A 20,708-nucleotide genomic window follows, 5' to 3' on the forward strand; every position below is an offset into this window, starting at 1 on the left:
TGGGACCTAATGAAATTACAAAGATTTTGCACCGCAAAGGACACAGTGAAAAAAGCAAAGAGGCAACCTACAGAATGGGAAAAAATCTTCGCCAGCTATATATCTGATAAAGGATTAATATCTAGGATATACAAAGAACTCAAAAAGTTAACTAATAAGGAATCAAACAGGCCAATCAAAAAATGGGCTAAGGAGCTAAATAGAGAGTTCTCAAAGGAAGAAATACGAATGGCATATAAGCACCTAAAAAAATGTTCTACGTCACTAGTCATCAGGGAAATGCAGATTAAAACTACATTGAGATTCCATCTCACTCCTGTCAGATTGGCCACCATCATGAAAACAAATGATCATAAATGTTGGCGGGGATGTGGAAAAAAAGGAACCCTTCTGCACTGCTGGTGGGAATGCAATCTGGTCCAGCCATTGTGGAAAACAGTGTGGAGGTTCCTAAAGCAGCTAGAGATTGATCTACCATATGACCCAGCTATAGCACTCCTAGGCATATATCCAAAGGACTCATCTCATTTCCTTAGAAGTACATGCTCAACCATGTTTATTGCTGCTCAATTTATAATAGCTGGGAAATGGAACCAGCCTAGATGTCCCTCAACAGATGAGTGGATAATGAAGATGTGGTACATTTATACAATGGAGTTCTACTCAGCGGTAAAGAAAAATGAAGTTATGAAATTTGCAGAAAAATGGATGGACCTGGAAAGTATTATACTAAGTCAGGTAACCCAGGCCCAGAAAGCCAAGCGCCACATGTTCTCCCTCATATGGGGATCCTAGCTACAGATGACTGGGCTTCTGTGTGAGAATGAAAATACTTAGTAGCAGAGGCCAGTAAGTTGAAAAGGAGACATAAAGGGTGGAGAAAGGAAGGGAGGAGGATACTTAATAGGTTGATATTGTATATATGTAATTACAATGATTGTAATGGGGAGGTAATATGATTGAGAATGGAATTTCAAACGGGAAAGTGTGGGGGTGGGGAGGGAGGGAATTACCATGGGATATATTTTATAATCATGGAAAATGTTAATAAAAATTTAAAAAAAAAAAAAAAAAAAAAAAAAAAAAAAAAAAAAAAATCTCTTGGGCTGGAGAGATGGCTTAGCAGTTAAGCGCTTGCCTGTGAAGCCTAAGGACCCCGATTCGAGGCTCAGTTCCCCAGGTCCCACGTTAGCCAGATGCACAAGGGGGCACATGTGTCTGGAGTTCATTTGCAGAGGCTGGAAGCCCTGGCATGCCCATTCTCTCTCTCTCCCTCTATCTTTCTCTCTGTGTCTGTCGCTCTCAAATAAGTAAATAAAAAATTAACAAAAAAAAACTAAAAAAAAAATCTCTTTGCTTAAGTTACCTAACAATTTAGGGAAAGCATGAAACATTTCTGTTGTATACCAAAAAAAAAAAAAAAAAAAAAAAAGCCTATTTCTTTTTAGATATTGATGTATAGTACCACATTTTTAGTACAAACTCAAGGATGATTTCATTCTACTCAGCATCCATTACAGTTTACAATCTGAACTAAGCTCTAGAATACTGTGTTAAATTGTTGCTGTTGTATAGATGCTCCTTAATTTAGGAACAGTGTCATGGATTGCTTGTCCCCTCAGGCTCTTGTTTTCAAAGCTTTAGCTGATGATGAAACTATTCTGGCTACGTGTGGGAGTTCTAGGCAAGGGGTCCTGGCTGAAGCAAGTACAGGGCAAGGGAAGGGTCCTTGGGGGCATCGTACCCCTGGGAGCTTCCTGTAATGCTCTGTGCTTCCAGGCCTACCGCGGTGTGAATTCAACTGTACCCCCAGGACAGACTAAAACTTCCAAACCTAGGAGGCAACATAACCTTTCCCTGCCTTGTTTCTCTCAAGAATTCTGTTTATGGACAAAAACAAAGTTTGTTCAGAGACTAAATAAGTAACAAATGAACTAAAACAGATGGCGTTGTGTCCAGATCACATCATGTGAAGTTGAAGATATTACAAATTAAACAGGCATTCAATACAAGTAATATACCCGACAGTATAAGCCAAGCAACACACGCTGAAGAGTGGCTGTCCACCCGTAGGATCTCTTTGCAGACTCGCAGTTTTAGCTCACTGCCATAGTCTCATGGCACTGGCCTGAGAATAAAAATTCAAAGTAAACTTTGTTCTGAATTTCCATCACTTTTCAGTATGCTAAGATTTAAAAACAAAGGATTCAGTTATCACAAGTCACATACTGCATGCATGTGTAATTCCAGTCCTGTAGGGATTAAAGAATCTTCAGAGATTGCTGGTCAGCCAATCTGACCAAAAGAACAGCAACTCCAGGGTCCATGGGACACTGTCTCAAGGAGACACGAGGATGGGCAGTAGCAGACACCTGATGTTCTCCTCTGGCTTCTGCATGTACCAGCATGGGGAGCAGATATAGCATGTGTATATACCACACACATGTGCACACACACACAAAACTTCTAACTGGAGTTTATTTCAAAGTGAAAAAAAATGAGACATAAGGGAGAGCAGATGCAAAACTCTGGATAATTTGTGTGCAATCTCTCTTTTCTACTGAAGGAACAAACATGTAAATTGTCCTTGAACACCTTTCCATGGAAAGAAAGACACTGTTTTCCTTGGTTGTTAGTTGGAAAGGATTATTGCACAGAATCTTTTACTGACAAAGATTCAGTAACAATGCATCCTTTGTGGGTCAAGCTAAGAAATACAGGGGACATACAAATCAAACTGTAATTCTCAAGGAAAGACATAACCACAATAAGGGGTTATATACAATGAGAAAGCAACCCAGGCTGATGAAAGGGTGACTCTTGACATGGACTGGGGACAAGAGCAGAGTATCACAGAAGAGTTGCTTGAAGGAAGAAACAGCTCAGCTGCATTCTGAAGTAATGAATGCCTTCTTCCAGGTCAAAGAGAAATAGGTGAGCTCTAACTAGGCCAAGTTTTCACAAATCCTTGCAAAGGATGGAATGATCTTTAAGTGAGCAGTCTAGCACAGGTGAAATGTTTACTCGTAAGGAACTGCACCATTATCTAGGTGAGAAGTGATGGTAATTCTAATGAGAAAGGCAGCAAAGGGACTGGAGGTAAGTGGAGAGATCTGAAAGCTATTTAGGAGAAAATAATCAGTCCAAATCTGTTGACTGACTGCTGTAGAGAGATGGAGACAGGAAGGGAGAATTCATCTTGTCTTTCTGGTTTGGAGTGCTGCTTAGATGGTGGTATCATTTCCGCAGATAGAAAATAGAAGACAAGGGAACTGATAGTATCAACTCAGATATGTGACCCAAAATTGCCACCAGGCCCTGCAAATGAAGGTGATTAGAGAGAACCAGGCTACAGGTAAACGAGCAGGGTAGCAGAACAAGACAAGGTTGGACGTGAATCCAAGGGGGTTGGTATGGTCATCCAAAGTCCTAGAGGAAGACGGATGAGGCCCTACAACAAATCCTCAAAAGACTTGGCTATTTTAAATCCAGGCCAAAAGCCCGGCATGGTACACACACCTTTAATCCCAGCACTTGGGAGACAAGAGGCAGGAGGATCACTGAGAGTTCAAGGCCACTCTGAGACTACACAGTGAATTCCAGGTCAGCCTGGGCTAGAGTGAGATCCTACCTCGAAAAAAACAAAACAAAATTAAATCCAGGCCAAGAAAAATTCAGCCTGATAAATAAAAGTCATATCATTGACTGGAATTCCTACAGTTGGTCTATCTCCAGAATCAAATTATAACTTATTAAACTGCTTAACACTAGATACACACGGGTAAGATACACTCTTGTCAAAGCCGGATACCATGAAATTCTTGAGAGAATACTTCACAAAGAAGATCAAACATGCCAAATGCTTACAAGACATAAATATCAAAATGCAAATATTTATGCCTATTTTAAATCCTGCTGTATATGAGAAGATGCATGACCCTGGTGACTGAGAGATCACTGTAATGAAGACCATATATGGCATTAATTTTTCAGAATTTGCCTCCCCCCCAAAAAAAAGATAACTGAAACAAACTGCAAGAAGCCACACATTAGTATGCCTGGCATATTAAACAACAGACAGAGAAACCACTACCACTTACATATGGTACTTTGTGTCCACCAAGCACAATTCAAAACTCTGTACTCTGCTGGGCGTAGTGGTGCACACCTTTAATCCCAGCACTCGGGAAGCAGAGGTAGGAGGATCGCCATGAGTTCAAGGCCACCCTGAGACTACAGAGTTAATTTCAGATCAGCCTGGACCAGAGTGAAACCCTACCTCAAAAATAAAAAAATAAAAAAAACTCTGTACTCATCAACTTGTACCATCTTCTGTGTTGGTCAGCTTTTGTTCTTATGAAGGAAGTTGATCAACTTAAAATGAGGAATCACTTATTTTAGTTTGTGATTTCAAAGGGTTTGTCCCAGTTGTAAGGGCCTGTGGTAGCCCAGTACATCATGGAAGGAAGACAGAGACAGCTGCTCACCTCATGGCTGCCAAAAACAAAGAAATGAAAAGAAGGAAAGGACTGTGATCCTTCTCTTCAGCACCAAGGCAGACCCACTGTTCCTACAGATACAAAATCCTCCCACTAGGCCTTTCTTCCAGAAGGTTCCATTTCCTCCCAATAGTACTTCAGGTCTAGGAACCAAGACTTCCTCATATGGCCCAGATACAACCTGACGCACCTTTCATCACCTCTACCAGCCGTGCTTTAAGTAGTTGGTCTCTAGTTATGAATAGTTTCCCTAATGTCTTCTACAAATATGATCCACTGCAGGGGCATACAAAATATATTGTTATTCCTCTAGAGGTTGATCATTAAACTGAGGAAGACCTTAAAAACTACATGCATCAGGGTCTAGAGAGGATCCATTTCATGAGAGAATAAAGACATAAATTGAAAAAGGATTGACTTTATTATTTTATTGTCAAACAATATTAGAGTCTAAGCCCAGAATTTTAGGGTTCTTGGAGGAGGCAGGTAAAAGTAAAATAGGGATAGAGGGAATGACAACTTCTGAACCCACTGACATATCTTACCCTCCACTGCTATATTTTGTCTCCTCACAGCTTTCTTCCCAGAAGTCCCCACGGGAAAGCAGAGTCAATCATAAACTTCAAGAACTCCCTTAGACAAGGACTAATAAAACTGCAAGCTATACTACCCATCCACTTGAGAATTAAGGGAAACATAATTGAGTTAATATAATCAAACTGTTCCAAATGTTCTTCCATGTCAAATGCAGGATCCTAATCCATTTCTCGGGTACCTGCTGAAATAAGAATCTGATGATGAGTGACTTAATATGACTCGGCATAGAGATTCCACAAAGGTTAGCTGGTAAAGATATACAAGGTTGGACCAGGATGCTCCAAAACAGAAGATAACTCCAGTTCCACAGAGAAGTTACACTTCCCCGTGTTCTTTTCAACTTTCTGTCTTTTATTTTAAATTTTGCTTGAAGATTAACTATATGACATTAAAAATGTTCTCAGTCAGGCATACTAAACATCTTGATCATAAACTTTTATTTCTCTTGACAAGTGTAAAATGTCATATGCACTATTAAAACTTCAATTTCAGCCTAGGTTAAATATGATACAACTTAAAACGTGACTACAACTTCTACTTTAGAGATTAAGAAGGAGATTGGAAGCCGCTTTATTATACTCGAAAACTTAAATTAAACATGAGATCCACCTTATTAAAAATTAGGTTCCACTTAAGAGCAATCTTCAAACACATGAGCTGTCATAAAAAATAGCTGCTCTCTGTTATCAGCATGTAAAATGAATGAAAGGATTAGGCGGCAGCATAGAATCTGAGTAAATTAAAGTAATAACTTTGTGTTAACATATGCTATATTGATGAAGGTGGCTACACAACCTTTTACTTTGAACTTCTTTTACTACAACAAATTATCTTTAGATAATTTAAACTAAATGATAATTAAATGACTTCCAAGTGACCCTTTGAGCATGTTCCCTGGCTTACTAAAAAGCCCAATGTTTTCTAAAATTTTCATTCACATAAGATACAAAGCAAATAAGAGAATCTAGCATTTCACATTTGGCTTTTGTTAAATAAAGATATTCATGAATTTACTTGATATCCAAAATACTTCTCACATACTTAAAGGTTGGGCCCATTGCCTCCTCATTAACATCCACTAGCTGTAATTACCCCGGTCTAACTTATTAAGAAAACTTTTTTGTTTCCAATTCAAAAAAATATATTTCTCTACTCTTCAAGCCCTAATTCCTGCCTTACCTACGTTTCCTCTACATTCCCATATGCAGCATGCAATCTCCTCTGCCGCCTTCCTCTGCATCTCACTCTGCTCTTCTGTCTGAGTTTTTTTTTTCTCTTTCTGCCCCTAACCTGCTGTCTCTGCACTATCTTCTTCCCTGCCCCACCCATCCTATGCTCCTTTCAACTTCTCACTGCTTTTGAAGCCCAGGATAATTCCCCAGCAATAATGCTCAAGCTGCTTCACTCAAAAATCTACCACACTGGGCTCACATGCCCAAAGGACATGTGTGCCTCTAGGGAAAGTCCAGAGCACTGGAAACTTCAGTGAAAGGTTTTCTAAAACTTTGCTTATGTTTCCAAAATGTGTTGGAAAATCTGATGTTAATATAGAGCTACAGTACACACCAGTGTGTCTCAATCTTGAATTTTCATATGAATCACAATAGAATATTGGTAAAATACAGGGTCTGTCTCACTTGGAATGAGATCCAACATTCAGAGAGTCTAAAGTGCTTAGAGGCGACGCCCATGTTATGGGTCCATGAACCACAGCTGGAGTGGCCAGGGCTCCACATTGCCTGTCCTTTCCACAATCCTTCTTACACCAGAGTTTGCACTAACGACTCTACACTGTTATCCATATAGGTTTCTTTAACTTCTTCCTAAATGGCCTCCCCATTGCATCATTAAGATTGCTGCTAGCATGGTACAGCTTAACTACGGTTCTTTTTTCTGGTCAGTTTTAGTTTCATCCACCACAAGCTTAAGCTTAGTGTTATAGTAAGAGATTGCATTAATATGCTATAATTTCCTTTGATTTCTTATTGAAGTTGTTTCACTGAACATATGATAGTAATTTTACTATTAACCTATACCAGCAAAGCACAAGGGTGAATACGACTTTATAAAATATTTGGTACTTATCATCTTAGATGAAAGTTGGGAGGAAGAGAAACTCTAAGGGTGATAGGTCCTGTTTTGCGTTTATAAAATGTCTCAAGCAAACATAGGAATCCGCTTTTAAGCTACTGTCCACACTGTTTCCCTGCAAGTCAGCAAGGTTAATATTTTTCATTTCCTATTAGCTTATCATTGGGGTCCCGCCTGGCTCGGAGGGGCTTACTACATTTGGAAATCCAATAAGAGCCAAATAAATTCTGAGTGTTATGCACCAAAAAAGAAGATATATAAATATTCTACAACTCTGAATGAGGTAATAATTTTCCAGGAAATGGTGTTTTAAGATTACCTTGTTAGAAAGTAATTTTATTGAAGAGCTAAAAATGTGGTTCAGTAGTAGAGTGTTTTCACAGAACTGTGAGGCCCAAGGTTTGATCCCCAAAGTCACAATAATAATTTTTGAAATATTTTACTTATTTATTCATTGGAGACAGGAACAGATACAGGGAGGAAGAGAGAGGGAGAGAGAGAATGGGCATTCCAGGGCCTCTAGCCATTGCAAATCACCTCCAGACACATATGCCACCTTGTGCATCTGGCCTTATGAGGATACTGGAAAACTGAACCTGGGTCCTTGGGCTTTGCAAGTAAACACCTTAACCATTGAACCATCTCTCCAGTCTAATAATTATTATTTTTATTGTGACATAATATTTATATATGTGGATGGAGTTCAGTCTAATAATTTGATCCACATCACAGTTAGTTAGAAATGATAGAATCAGGTAATGAACACTTCTGACTTCTCAAATATTAATCATTTCTCTGTGTTAGAAACTTACTTTTCTTCTAGTTATCTTGAAACATATAATAAGCCAGTGTAACCCCATAGTTAGCCTGCTGTGTCACAGAAGACCACAGCTAATTTTCCCTAGTTGTGTTTCAGCGGCCTTTAATTTTCCTCCGTCCTCTCTCCCCGCTTCCTCCTCCCAGCCATCTCGTAACCACCATTCCACTCCATTGTTTCACGAGATGGACTTCATACGCCACATAAATAAGATAATGTGGTGTTTGTCTTTCTGTGTCTGTCTTAGTTCATTGAACATAATGACTTCCAGTTCTATCCATTGTTTTACAAATGACAGGGTTGCATTCTTTTTCTATGTCAGAGTAATATGTCACACACACACACACACACACACACACACGGCCTTTTTCTTATCTATTCATGAGCTGGAGGACACTGCTGGGGTTTAGACCTTCAATGTCTTATAAGAGAGCAGTGACAGCGCTATATTGATGGCCCATTGAAAAGCCATCAGGTCATCGGGGCCTGCCTTTCCTTGAGGAAGACACACTGGTTCCTTCTCTTTGCTTCCCAATTGATATGCAAGGAACACCTATGTCTTGTCACAAACTCCATGCCATGTTCTGCTCACCACAGGCCCAAAATCATAAGGCCAGGAAACTTTGAAACTATCAGCCACATGAAATAAATCCTTCTTCCTTGGATTTTCCCTCTTGTATCCTGTCACAGAGATAGGCAGCTGAGTAACAAATACACTTTGCTTGATTCTACATCTTGGTTGTGGTGAATAGTGCTCTTAACAAGGGAATGTAGGTTGAATGAACAGTGCTTTCAGTGCAGTATCGTCAGTCATAAATAACACGGGTGTGTGTGTTGTACATACTGTTCATTCAATGGAGTGTTTACAGTTATAGAATCTACTTAAGTTTGTTGAAAAAAGTTGGTTGAAATGTGAATGGCAAGGGTAGATCTTACTGATCCTTAAACTTATTACAGTACAGCATCATCATTCTTACCCCACATGAAATTAAACTTTTCTGAGTTACAGGTTAGAGCACCTTACTTAAAACAGGCCAATAATGATACTAGGTGTCCATGGCACCAGGATAAAGGCTCTGCTCTGAAGCGGTACACTGGAGGTTGCTCTGCTGCCTTGGAAACATAGCAGAAAAAGCCGAACACAAGACAAGGCAGGACGCAGGCAGTCATTCCCTCTGGAGCTGCGTGCAAGGAGGTGCTGAGAGGAACCGCAGCGGAAGGGATTCCAGGTGAGGAAAAGGAGAAGCTGGGTTCCTGGGCGAGCAAGGGGCTCAAGCACACTGAACACTACCACGCCCCGTCCCAAAGGCCCACTCAACCTGCATAATCATAGCCTAGACTTTGTGTCTACTGCCATAACCATAAGCACATCTTTTGAAAAATTTCCACTTTTCTTTCACCCTCCAAAATTCAGCCAACTCCCCACTCCTCAAATCTAATCCTCTCTTTTCTTTCCCTATGTCTACCACCAGCATCAAAGTACCCATACTTCCACCTACAATACTGCATCCATCCTCCCGCCATTCTCAAACTCATTTTGCACACAGGTGGAACCGGTGGACACCTGAGGTTTTCAACTGTCAATTAGAACAAGCCACCTCCACCATTATCTGAAAGCTAGCTGTGGCTTTCCCTGCACTGGACATGTAGTACCGTCACTATGGACACAGGGCCAGCACATCCTAGACCCTCACCAAGTACCTGGCTTTTCACTTTCTTCACTCATACATCACACATACCACCTGACATATTCTAAAGCATGTTTAAATCTATCATTTACTCATGACCTTTCAAAAAACTGTTCATTCAGCCTGAATTGGTTTTACTCCAAATCCCAATAATATTCTCAAAAATTCAGCTCTCAGCTATGATTTATTTACTCTGCCATTTGTCAAAAAAAGCATATGGTATTTACGTGTATAGCTAGTTGCTTGTTTTTTTTTTTGTTTTTTGGGTTTTGTTTTGTTTTGTTTTTTGTTTTGGTTTTTCGAGGTAGGGTCTCACTCTGGCTCAGGCTGACCTGGAATTCACTCTGTAGTCTCAGGGTGCCTCGAACTCTTGGAGATCCTCCTACCTCTGCCTCCCGAGTGCTGGGATTAAAGGCGTGCGCCACCACGCCCGGCTAAATTGCTTGTTTTTAATCACCTTCCCTCTTGCAAATATGAAGGCAGGTTTTCGTTGTTGTTGTTGTCATTTTGTTTGTTTGGGTTTTTTGTTGCTGTTGTTGTTTTTCTCACCACAAAGAGTTATGGTCTGTCCAATGATTTGAATGTGTCAAGAGGTCTGATGGGCCACTACTCATTTACTTCTTTATGGGATCTACTTATTTACATCCCTAAGATTTCATGATTTTTATCTGATTTCTTTTTTCTTTTTTAAACAGAAGCTACCATCATTTTTTTAAGATTTATTTTTATTTATTTATTTATTTGAGATACAGAAGGGTGGGGGAGAGAGAGAGTGAGAATGGGCACACCAGGGCCTCTAGCCACTGCAAGCGAACTCCAGACACTTGTGCCACCATGTGCATCTGGCTTACATGGGACCTGGAGAACTGAGCCTGAGTCCTAAGGCTTCGCAGGCAAGCACCTTAACCGCTAAGTCATCTCTCTAGCCTTTTACCTGATTTTCTGATTGACTTCTTGACATTTAAGATGACAAAGAATTAGAAACCTAAAAGAAAATTTAAATTTCTCTTTTATAAAAGGAAGTGGAAAGGTAATTCATTTTAATCAATAGGGAAAATACAAGTCTTTAGTATGTATTATATGGCAAGGAAGTAACAGTTCTTCTCATAAGTGAACAATTCTAACCATTTTAAAAGAAAGCTGGAATGCTATTCTAATAGTAAATATTATAAAAATGAGTTTATTACCTTGTACCTGAAACAAAACAAATTCCAGTCAGTACTCTATGCAGGTCCAGCATCATAAATGAGAATTAAATAATGAGAATAAATGTCAAGATCAAACAAAAGGAATCTAGTATTCAATACACTTTTAGACTGTGCTCAGTTCATTAGGAACATTTAATTACTACATAATTTTATTTAAATTTTACCATCTTAGCACACATTATTTTAAATTCTTACCTCAAGCCCTGGGATCCTCTCTCTGACTCAGAATTATGTAGAGTACCTTCAGATAAGAGGTGTGTTTCCCTTCAATTCTCTAGGGGTGTATCATGAGAAAAAGTACTGAAAAGTACTGCAATGGCAATTAGAAGTAGGAAATTATATCTATATGCCAATCATTGGGTTACATAATTCACATCAATTACTTCATTTACTCATGAATCAATTTTAGAAAAGGAGCCTGTGTAGTATAAAAGATAAGTTTACAAAAAGTTTAAAGATTTGCTTGTTTGTTTGCTTGCTTTGAGGTAGGCTTACACTCCAGCTCAGAGTGACTTAGGATTCATTCTGTAGCCCCAGGCTGGCCTAGAACTCATACTGATCCTCTACTTCAGCCTCCTAAGTGCTTGGATTAGAGAAATGTCCTGCTGGAAATATTTTTTAAATCATTAAACTACAATGACCTCTAACACTCTTCTTTTGAATAATGAAAAAAAAAAACGTAACAGAAATATGTTTATCTGGGCAAAATAATTGAAAAATGACAAGCTATTTTTCAATAATGAAACAAAGTCAATAGAGGAAACAAAAAAAAAATGACCCTAAAATACAATATCTTTAGTTATCAGTAAAATGCAAAAGGGCCACCTTGAGATTTTATCTGACTCTAGTCAGAATGAGTATCATTAAGAAAATGAATGGTAAATGCTGGTGAGGCTGTGGGAAGAGAAGGACGCTTATTCACTATCGGTGGGAGTATAAACTAGGATTGCCACTATAGAAATCAATAAGGAAGTTTCTTAAAAAGCTAAAAACAGAACTACCATATGACCCAGCTATACCTACTGGGCATATGCTGCCATAGGGGTTCCTGCACAACCTGGTTCAATGCCACTCGATTTACAACAGCTAGAAATGGAATCAACCTAAGTGTCCATCATACGACTGGATAATGTGATACATCTTTAAAAAATGGAGTTTTACTCAACTATAAAGAAAAATGAAGTTAAGAAATTTGTAAGAAAATGGATGGAACTAGAAAATAATTGTACTGTAAACCCAAGCCCAGAAAAATAAAAATGACATGTTCTTCCTCATCTGTGAATCCTAACTTTAAATGTTTGTATGTGTGTGAAGAAGGGACATGAGACAGAGAATGGGCTATGTAAACTGGAGTTCTGGGTCAGGGATGGTGAAGAATCTGCCTCTATCCTGCAAGACTATACAACTGATTAGAACTTCAAAGTGGAGAGATTGGAATGTTGCAAGTCCAGAGATAAATTATCTTGGGCTCTTTAGGCACCTTAGTAGCCATTAATTGTCCACCTCTGTGTCTGACCAACATCCTCATAACTATCAAATGATCAGGTAAAATCTTTTTGGAATGTAGCAACAGACCAGCAGCCTCCACTAACACAAAGTCTAAGAATGTCATCAGCAGCATCTGAAGCCTATAGCAGAAAAGATTTCCTCGCTTTTCAGTAACCTACTTACTTAAGGTTATAGCCACTGTATTTGCAAAGAGCCATGTTTATGACTTTCTTTTGTTCTGCCACTGTAACACCTTCATGCAGTTGTTAATATGCTGGAACTTGGAATTTGGGTAACCTAAATCTGTGTTCCTGGGCTATGGTCAGTCATACCTGGTGCCAGAATAAAATTATTTCTTATTCCCTTTGAGGTGAGAGCAATGAGATTTCCATAAACAGTTATGAGTCTAGGTAGAAGACCACAAGAAGGAAATAGGTGATGAGAAAAAGGGAAAAGACAACACACAATATGAGAGCAGAACTGCACTGGATGTAGGGAATGAGGAGGAAAATGGAAAAAGGAGGGGATAAGAAAAAAATATTGGAAACACCATAATGAAATTAATGTGTTGTAAGCTATTCTTTTTTATTGCAATATAAGGGGCCTGGGGAGATGGCCCAAGGGTTAAACGTGCTTGCTGGGTTCAATTCCCAAGTACCCAAATAGAGGAAGATGCAGACTGACACAGGCATCTGTGACTCCATGGCGCCTATGACAATGAGAGACACAAGCCAAGGAAGTAGGAAGCTTGCCGACTAGCTAGAAGACATGCAATTACAGTCTGGCTATTTGTTTACAGTGACAAGACACCCAGTCTCAAAGATGGTGGAGCATAAACACCTCAAAATCCAGTGACTGACACATGCACACCTTGGCATGTTCACCCATATATACACAAAAAATTAACAAATACACAGACAATCAGTAAATTTAAAACTATCTTAATTTCAAAGGTAAAATTTGTCAAGGAGCCAGGAGTGGTGGTGCATTCCTTTATCCCAGCACTCAGGAGATAGAGGTAGGATTCCCTTGAGTTAGAGGCTACCCTGAGACTACAGAGTGAATTCTAGGTCAGCTTAGGCTAGAATGAGATCCTACCTAGAAAAATGGTGAAAAAAAAATATCAGGGAACACGAACTACTTAGAGATAGATTAAATAGATGGAAGATTAGATATACAGATGATAGATAGATAGATAGATAGATAGATAGATAGATAGATAGATAATAGATAGATAGATAGATAGATAGATAGATAGATAGATAGATAGATAGAGACAGTCACACAGACATGAGTACCAGTACAAACACTTATGTGAATCACTTGACTTCACCAAAAACTGTCCATTGACTTTCACCAAAGAGTTGGGTCTGAGCTTTGACATTAGTACCACAAAACTCAGCTCTGCCAAGTTCAACAAGGGAGGACTGAGCCTCCATTTCATCCCATCAGTGATCTGCTATGTGATACCTGTCCTGAAGAGACAGACAGACAGACACATACACACTCACTCACACACACTCACACACTCAGTCAAAACATTAAACTTTAGTGTCATATTTGTTTTCCACCTCATCTCATATAGGCCATTTCACCTCCAAGAGGAATATTTCCATCTTTCATAAAATATCTTTTGCAAATAAAATATTATTTTAAGCCATGTAACATACGTGTTTAATTAGAAAACAACACTTTCTCATTTCACCTACATGAGAAAAATCAGACAATTCTACTTCTTTTTAGAATATATTTAATTTGGGCTGAAGAGATAGTTTAGCAGTTAAGGCATTTGCTTGCAAAGCCAAAGGACCTCATTTAGATTCCCTAGGACCCACATAAGCCAGATGTACAAGGTGGCCCATGCATCTGGAATTTATCTGCAGTGGTTGGAGGTTCTGGCGTGAGCCTTCTCTCTCTCCCTCTTTCACTCTCTTGCTCTCTCAAATAAATACATTTTTAAAAAAGTATATTTAATTAACTTACTTATTGACAAGGAAAAAGAAACACAGAGTGAGAGGGGGAGAGAGAATATGGGAGTACCAGGGCCACTGGCTAATGCAAATGAACTCCAAATGCATGCACTACTTTGTGCATCTGGCTTTAAATGGGTACTAGAGACTCGGAACTGGGTCATTAGGCATTTCAGGCAAGCGCCTTAACAGCAGAGCCATTTCTCCAGCCCCAATTCTACTTTTTTTTTTTTTTTTTTTTTTTTTTTTTTTGAGGTAGGGTCTTGCATTAGCCCAGGCTGACCTGTAATTCACTATGTAGTCTCAGGGTGGACTTGAACTCACAGTGATCCTACTACCTCTGCTTCCCAAGTGCTAGGATTAAAGGCATGTGCCACTATGCCTGGCTTCCAATTATACTCCTTAATCAATTGATAGCCATCCTTTAATAATAATTTTAAAGAGCAATAATATATAAAAAGAAGTAGAAAACCCACTCAGCATATAACATTGTACCTCAAACTCATGATTTTACAAAAATACCCCAGTTACCAAAGCCTAGAAAGAATCTTTAATTAACACAAATTTTTTTTTTGGGGGGGGGTGTAGGGATGTTTTGTTCTTCTATGGTTTTTGCTGCTATGATAGTGAGCAGATGCCTGCCTGGTCCAAAGGGAATTTCTCTTCCTCAGGAGAAATCAGCTTAAACAGGAAGCAAGTAACCCTGTGCCGACCGCAGGCTGCTCAGCAGACGACACAGACGACGCGCAGGGCCACGTTCTGCGGGAAACACGCGAGTCAAGGTTCACATTAACTTTTCTTCAAATTCAATGTAACAATCAAGCATCAAATTACTTATTAAATATAAGTTGCATCAAAGAACTGGGCTATCAATTTGTACCAGGCATAACATAAATCTATTGATTGGTAATGCTGAGCAGAGAAGAACACATCACTTAAATATTTTCTTAAATATTTCATAGACTCTAAAAGAAATATTCAAATCAAGCAAGAAATTACAGTTGCAAGACCCTGTTAGAAAGCTCTTCTTTAAAAAAAAAAATATTTACAAAGTAAGTTTACATAAATTTTAGAAACATTATATACTTATGTACTTAATGACATAATATAATTTAGATATCACCAAGATATAACATCCTTGCTCTGTAAAGAAAATAATACTTGAAAAATAATTTAGAAACACTTGGGCTAAAGATACTTTTCCTTTGCAAAACCAAACTTTCTAGTATGAATAAAATATTTCTTACCATTCCAGTTTTAGATTGTGTAATCATGTCACAATATGGAATGCAGTTTTTACTTCATGGCAAGCATAGAGTGATATACACTGAGGACTACCCTGGTTATAATCGGGATATAAATGAAAACAAAACCAAATAATCATACAAGTAAACAACAAATACAATCCTATAGGTGCATAATTGCCAATTGAAATGAATATTTAATGTGCAATAAATAGAAAAGATTATTATCATTTCTATATAAAAAGAAATATTAAATAGCATTCCATGTCATTTTTTTTCCAAAGTTTAAGAGATTGACAATTATTAGGAACCAAGAAATACCGTTGTTGTTACAGCTGTAAAACTTGGTCAAGAGGCAAGTAAAACACTGATAAATGTTTTTAGAAGCATTAGTAACAACTCACTGTGAACCTGCATTGCCTCAAGACACTCTTACTAATGGTATGACTTAGAGCCACAACATCACTATGAAATTAGATGTGATCTCTGTCTTCCTGTGTCTGAGCCTTGGGAAATATAAAAGGAGTTCTAATTTTACTCATGGTACCTAACCTCAGAAAACATGCAAAAAACAAACAAAAAAGGTAGTTATATACTCTAGGAAAAAATAAAATTTATACTATAACTATCTACAGATGAATTTACATTAAAATGTCCCTCCTTAGCTTCAACAAGCTTGCTCATGTTACAGACAAAAGGCTACTTGTGGCTTTAGGACATAAACATCCTCAAAAATGCTACAAGAGTAATACTCATTGTCTAGAATAACCAACTAAAATATAATGAACCGAATTACTCTGTATCTGTTTTGCAGTATGCTAAAGTATGTATGCAATGAATATAGTTTCCAAACTTTCTAAATATACAAAAGCTTTTCTCACTGAAAAGGGCTGAAAACATACAATGTATCCAAATGAACACATTTCTAATCACTGTTGACTAAACCAGAATAAAATTCCTTAAGGGGCCTCAGGCAATGTCTTAGTTTGTAAAGTACTTGTCCTGCAAGCTGGAATACCTGAGTTTGAATCCCCAGAATCTGTGAAAAAGCCAAGAATGCAATCCCAGTAGTTGGGAAGGCAGACCTAAGAGGATCCCTGTGCTTGGTGTCTAGCTCATCTAGCTAATCATTGAGCTCCAGGTACAGTGAGAGACCATCTCAAAAAACTAATGTGGATAGTGTTTGAAGAAGACACCTGATTTCAACTTCACACACATGCATATATATGAACATGTAACACCCCCCCCGTCTCTCTCTCTCTCACACACACACACATACACACAAACATGTAAAATTACTTAAGTAGATGCCATTCAAACAGTTTCAGAGTTTCAAAAATATATCACTAGCGGGCTGGAGAGATGGCTTAGCAGTTAAGTGCTTGCCTGTGAAGCCTAAGGACCCCGGTTCGAGGCTCGGTTCCCCAGGTCCCACGTTAGCCAGATGCACAAGGGGGCACACGCGTCTGGAGTTCATTTGCAGAGGCTGGCAGCCCTGGCGCGCCCATTCTCTCTCTCTCCCTCTATCTGTCTTTCTCTCTGTGTCTGTCACTCTCAAATAAATAAATTAATTAATTAAAAAATATATGTATATCACTAGCAAGAATACTTGTTAATATCAAACTGTATTTGATAAATACATTGTTTTTAGACATATTTTCCTTTAGAATTACAGCAATTGTTACCAAGCATTATGTTAAAGTATTTTTAAATTCTTACATTACAGTCTATTGAGCACATTTTGTTTATTTTTCTTTAGAGCTGAAAACATTTTGGAGCCCAGTGATTAATAGTGTGGTCAAACTGGGACTGCAGGCTCAGTGAGCTTCTTTGATTTGGGTTTCAGATCCATGATCAATGTATTTGTTGACGAAGACTAGAGAGGTTTCCCAATGGCCTCTCAAGGTAATGGCATTTCTAACCTAGAAACCACCAACTAGAAACTGAAAGTCTCTTTTAAATATCTACAAAAAGGTCAGATCAAAAAAGATGGCATCTAAATCTCAATGCATGAAAGGTATATTGACGACTGTGGACAGAGGTGGGGGGATCTTGGAAAGGAAGTGCTGAGAGCAGGAAACAACACAGAAACACAAGGGGATCCAAATCCTAGGCTTAAATTCTATTGGTACACACACCACCACACCGGACAGTAACTTGGGTTTCCCTGGGTGTCAACATTAAGAGCCGGCCTAAGCCTTCTACATCAAGTATGCTGATCCTCTAAATTTGTTATCAAATTTTACCCTCCTTAATTTTGCCTCCATGAGGAAAAATTATACTTGAAGAGATGCATGCCAAAAGTTACACAGGTGCCAATATTGCAACTTGAAAAGACACCTTATCAAAAGAAATTCGTAGTTTTATAAATAGATTGAACATACAACCTCTTTCATTTGGATTGCTTTAGAATGTGGCCAAAAGATTAGAGTGCAATGCCTTCTGCAGCAGTGGGAGCTTCCATACTGGTTGCAGATATAGTTTCAACACCCCCACTGCAGTCAGAGCCATGAGAGAGACACAAGACAAACATGCTCAGGTTTCAAGTGAATCCTTTTGAAATGCGAAGTGCAAAGGCGCACACCTGTAATCCCAGCATTCAGGAGGCTGGTGCAGAAAGCCTGGAGATTCAAGGCAAGCCTGGGTTAAAGAGCAAAACCCTTTCTTAGCACAAAATAACAATCATTGTGGGGTTTGGGTCAATGACTAGCTTATAATGGCTATTTTTTCTATCCCATTATATTATATATTTCTTCTCAGATCAGCCACCTTTGCCATTGTGTCTCAACGTAAGTAGTGCATATCTCTGGAAATTTCCTTAAGAGTCATTCCACACTAATACTGAGTTGGCATAATGCATCTTTAAATTCTGTAACTACTTACGGTTCTATCTATTCAAATTCTACTTGAATGTTGGAGACTATGAGAACCTATTATAATTAAAATGTTAAATAAAATCATATTAAATCTTCAGTCATTTTGGAAAGATAGCATTTATAAATATACATTCAGTTATGAATATTGCTACACATGTAGTTGTATACATGCTCTTAAAATGAATTAACACAATCTCATTAGGCGCTCCAAATCCTAGGCTTAAATTCAGTGTGACCATAGATACATTTATATATGCGTGTATGTATAAGTACACACATACACAAACACAACAAATTTTTTTAAAAAAAGAAGAAAATTTTATGTTTACCTCTCAAATATGGATTGCAAGTAAGTAAAGTTCAGTTCTTATTCAAACACAATATGCATCTAGACTCTGGATATAACAACTTCATTATTAGTCAAGAAAGTCCTGAGAACATGATTGCAAATGAGTTGTATTCCGTACTCAGATAAACAAATCAACTGCTGAGGGTAACAAGCACCTGTTTCCAATCAGGTTGTACCCCAGGTGCCAAGCATGAAGAGTGCAAATGCACTTGACTGGATAGAAGCTTATAAATATGCTTTTTCTGTGTCAGAAACAGCTTAAGACAATACCTCATGTCACACCTTTAAGAACTGCTAATGAAGATTTTTTAAAAATTCCTCACATCGGGTTACTTACAAATTCGTATGTTCAATAGTCAGAAGCAACATAGGAGACTAAAACAACTTCAAAGACAATATTCAACAGAAAACAGTTTCAAATCAAAAGTCAAGTTATTCCTAGTCTATGTGTAAATCTCAAGTTAGCTTGAGTAAACCATAACCAGGGGATAACTAAAGAAAATCAGATACAGTGGGTGTTTATCATCATCCACATATATAAATAAAGACTGAAGGCCGGTCTCATACTTTTGCCTACTGTCAAGACACATGATCCCACCCTGCCATTCCCCCTGCCGATCACAGAAAGCCCATTTTACTTACTAGCTACCTCCAGCGATGCATTGTGGCTCACGGCCTCCCCAAGGTAATTCCTTGCTACACAGACATAGACCCCTTCATCAGGTCTGCTTTTTCGTCCATGGACTATACGTAGGAAAAATAAAGATCCACTTGGCAGCAACATTCGGTGTGAGCGAGGGTCATCTTTGTCTGTCTCCACCCTCTCCCCACCTTTGTACCATTCAATGGTGGGTGAGGGGCGGCCCTCGGCTTTACAGTTCAATGTGGCTGGTTCTCCTTTTGAGACGATTAGGTCTGAAGGGTGTTCAACAATGCGAGGTGGAAAATCCTCCTGACGAAGACGGGAGCCTGCAGAAGAATTGACAAAATATCATCGTATGTAATTTGAAAGCAGGTGAAGGTCTTTTTTCAGAAGCCCTGGCTTTAATGGCACCATTTAAACACTGTCTGACACTGACATACCCTTCTTCCCCTATTTACCAACTCATCCTTCTAGGCTCCTGGGGTCAACCTTGATGGTATCTTCTAATTACTGAATCCTGTTAGCCCACCACTTAAACAGTTCTCTTAAACTCTGACTAGACTGATCCTACCTTTTCTTTAAATCCTTGTCCAGGAATCTTTTCAGAACCCATGACACTGTTTATACCTCACAAGGGGCTAGTCTTTACAAAGGAATGTGCTAAGCAAAAGGCTAAAGAGCTTCCTGAAGATGACAAATAAAGGCATGAATTTCTGGAGTCTCCTTTTAACCAGTATCACCAAACATTTTCACAAAGCATACGTTATATACTCATGCACATTAAGATTCAAATAGAAAAAAAAAATTTAAGAAGATTCAAGTATAACAAAACTTTTATAGAGATTCTTATCTTACTAAATTATAAAGGTATATACCTATACAAACATACATATACTTTTCCTCAAGCTTTAATAAACAAATTAATCTTGGGGACTGGGGAGATAACTTAGTGGTTAAAGATGCTTGCTTGCAAACCCTTGTAACCCAGGTTCAATTCCCAGTACCCACATACAACCAGATACACAAGCTGGTGCATGTGTGTGGAGTTCATTTGCAGTGGCTAGAGGCCATGGCATGCCCATTCTCTCTCTCTCCCTGTTAAATAAATAAATAAATAAAATATTTAATTTAAAAAATAATCTAATCATTATGATGGCAATATTTTACTAGAATTCCAAGTGAAGTGTTAAATAACAACTTAAATAACTACATGTATATCAAAGAGGAAAAAATAGATT

General features: G+C 38.5%; 1 protein-coding gene across 7 annotated transcripts in view; it reads right to left on the bottom strand.

Annotated features, from left to right (window-relative positions):
• Positions 1-20,708, bottom strand: part of Robo1 (roundabout guidance receptor 1) — a 1,243,546-nt gene that overhangs the window by 324,939 nt on the left and 897,899 nt on the right. For all 7 annotated transcript variants that reach the window (XM_045148277.1, XM_045148273.1, XM_045148276.1 and 4 more), the window contains one exon: positions 19,470-19,796. In XM_045148277.1, coding sequence (XP_045004212.1) covers positions 19,470-19,796 — 327 coding nt within the window. The remainder of the gene's footprint in view (positions 1-19,469; positions 19,797-20,708) is intronic.

Source organism: Jaculus jaculus, chromosome 4, assembly GCF_020740685.1.
Source record: "Jaculus jaculus isolate mJacJac1 chromosome 4, mJacJac1.mat.Y.cur, whole genome shotgun sequence".
NCBI lineage: Eukaryota > Metazoa > Chordata > Mammalia > Rodentia > Dipodidae > Jaculus > Jaculus jaculus.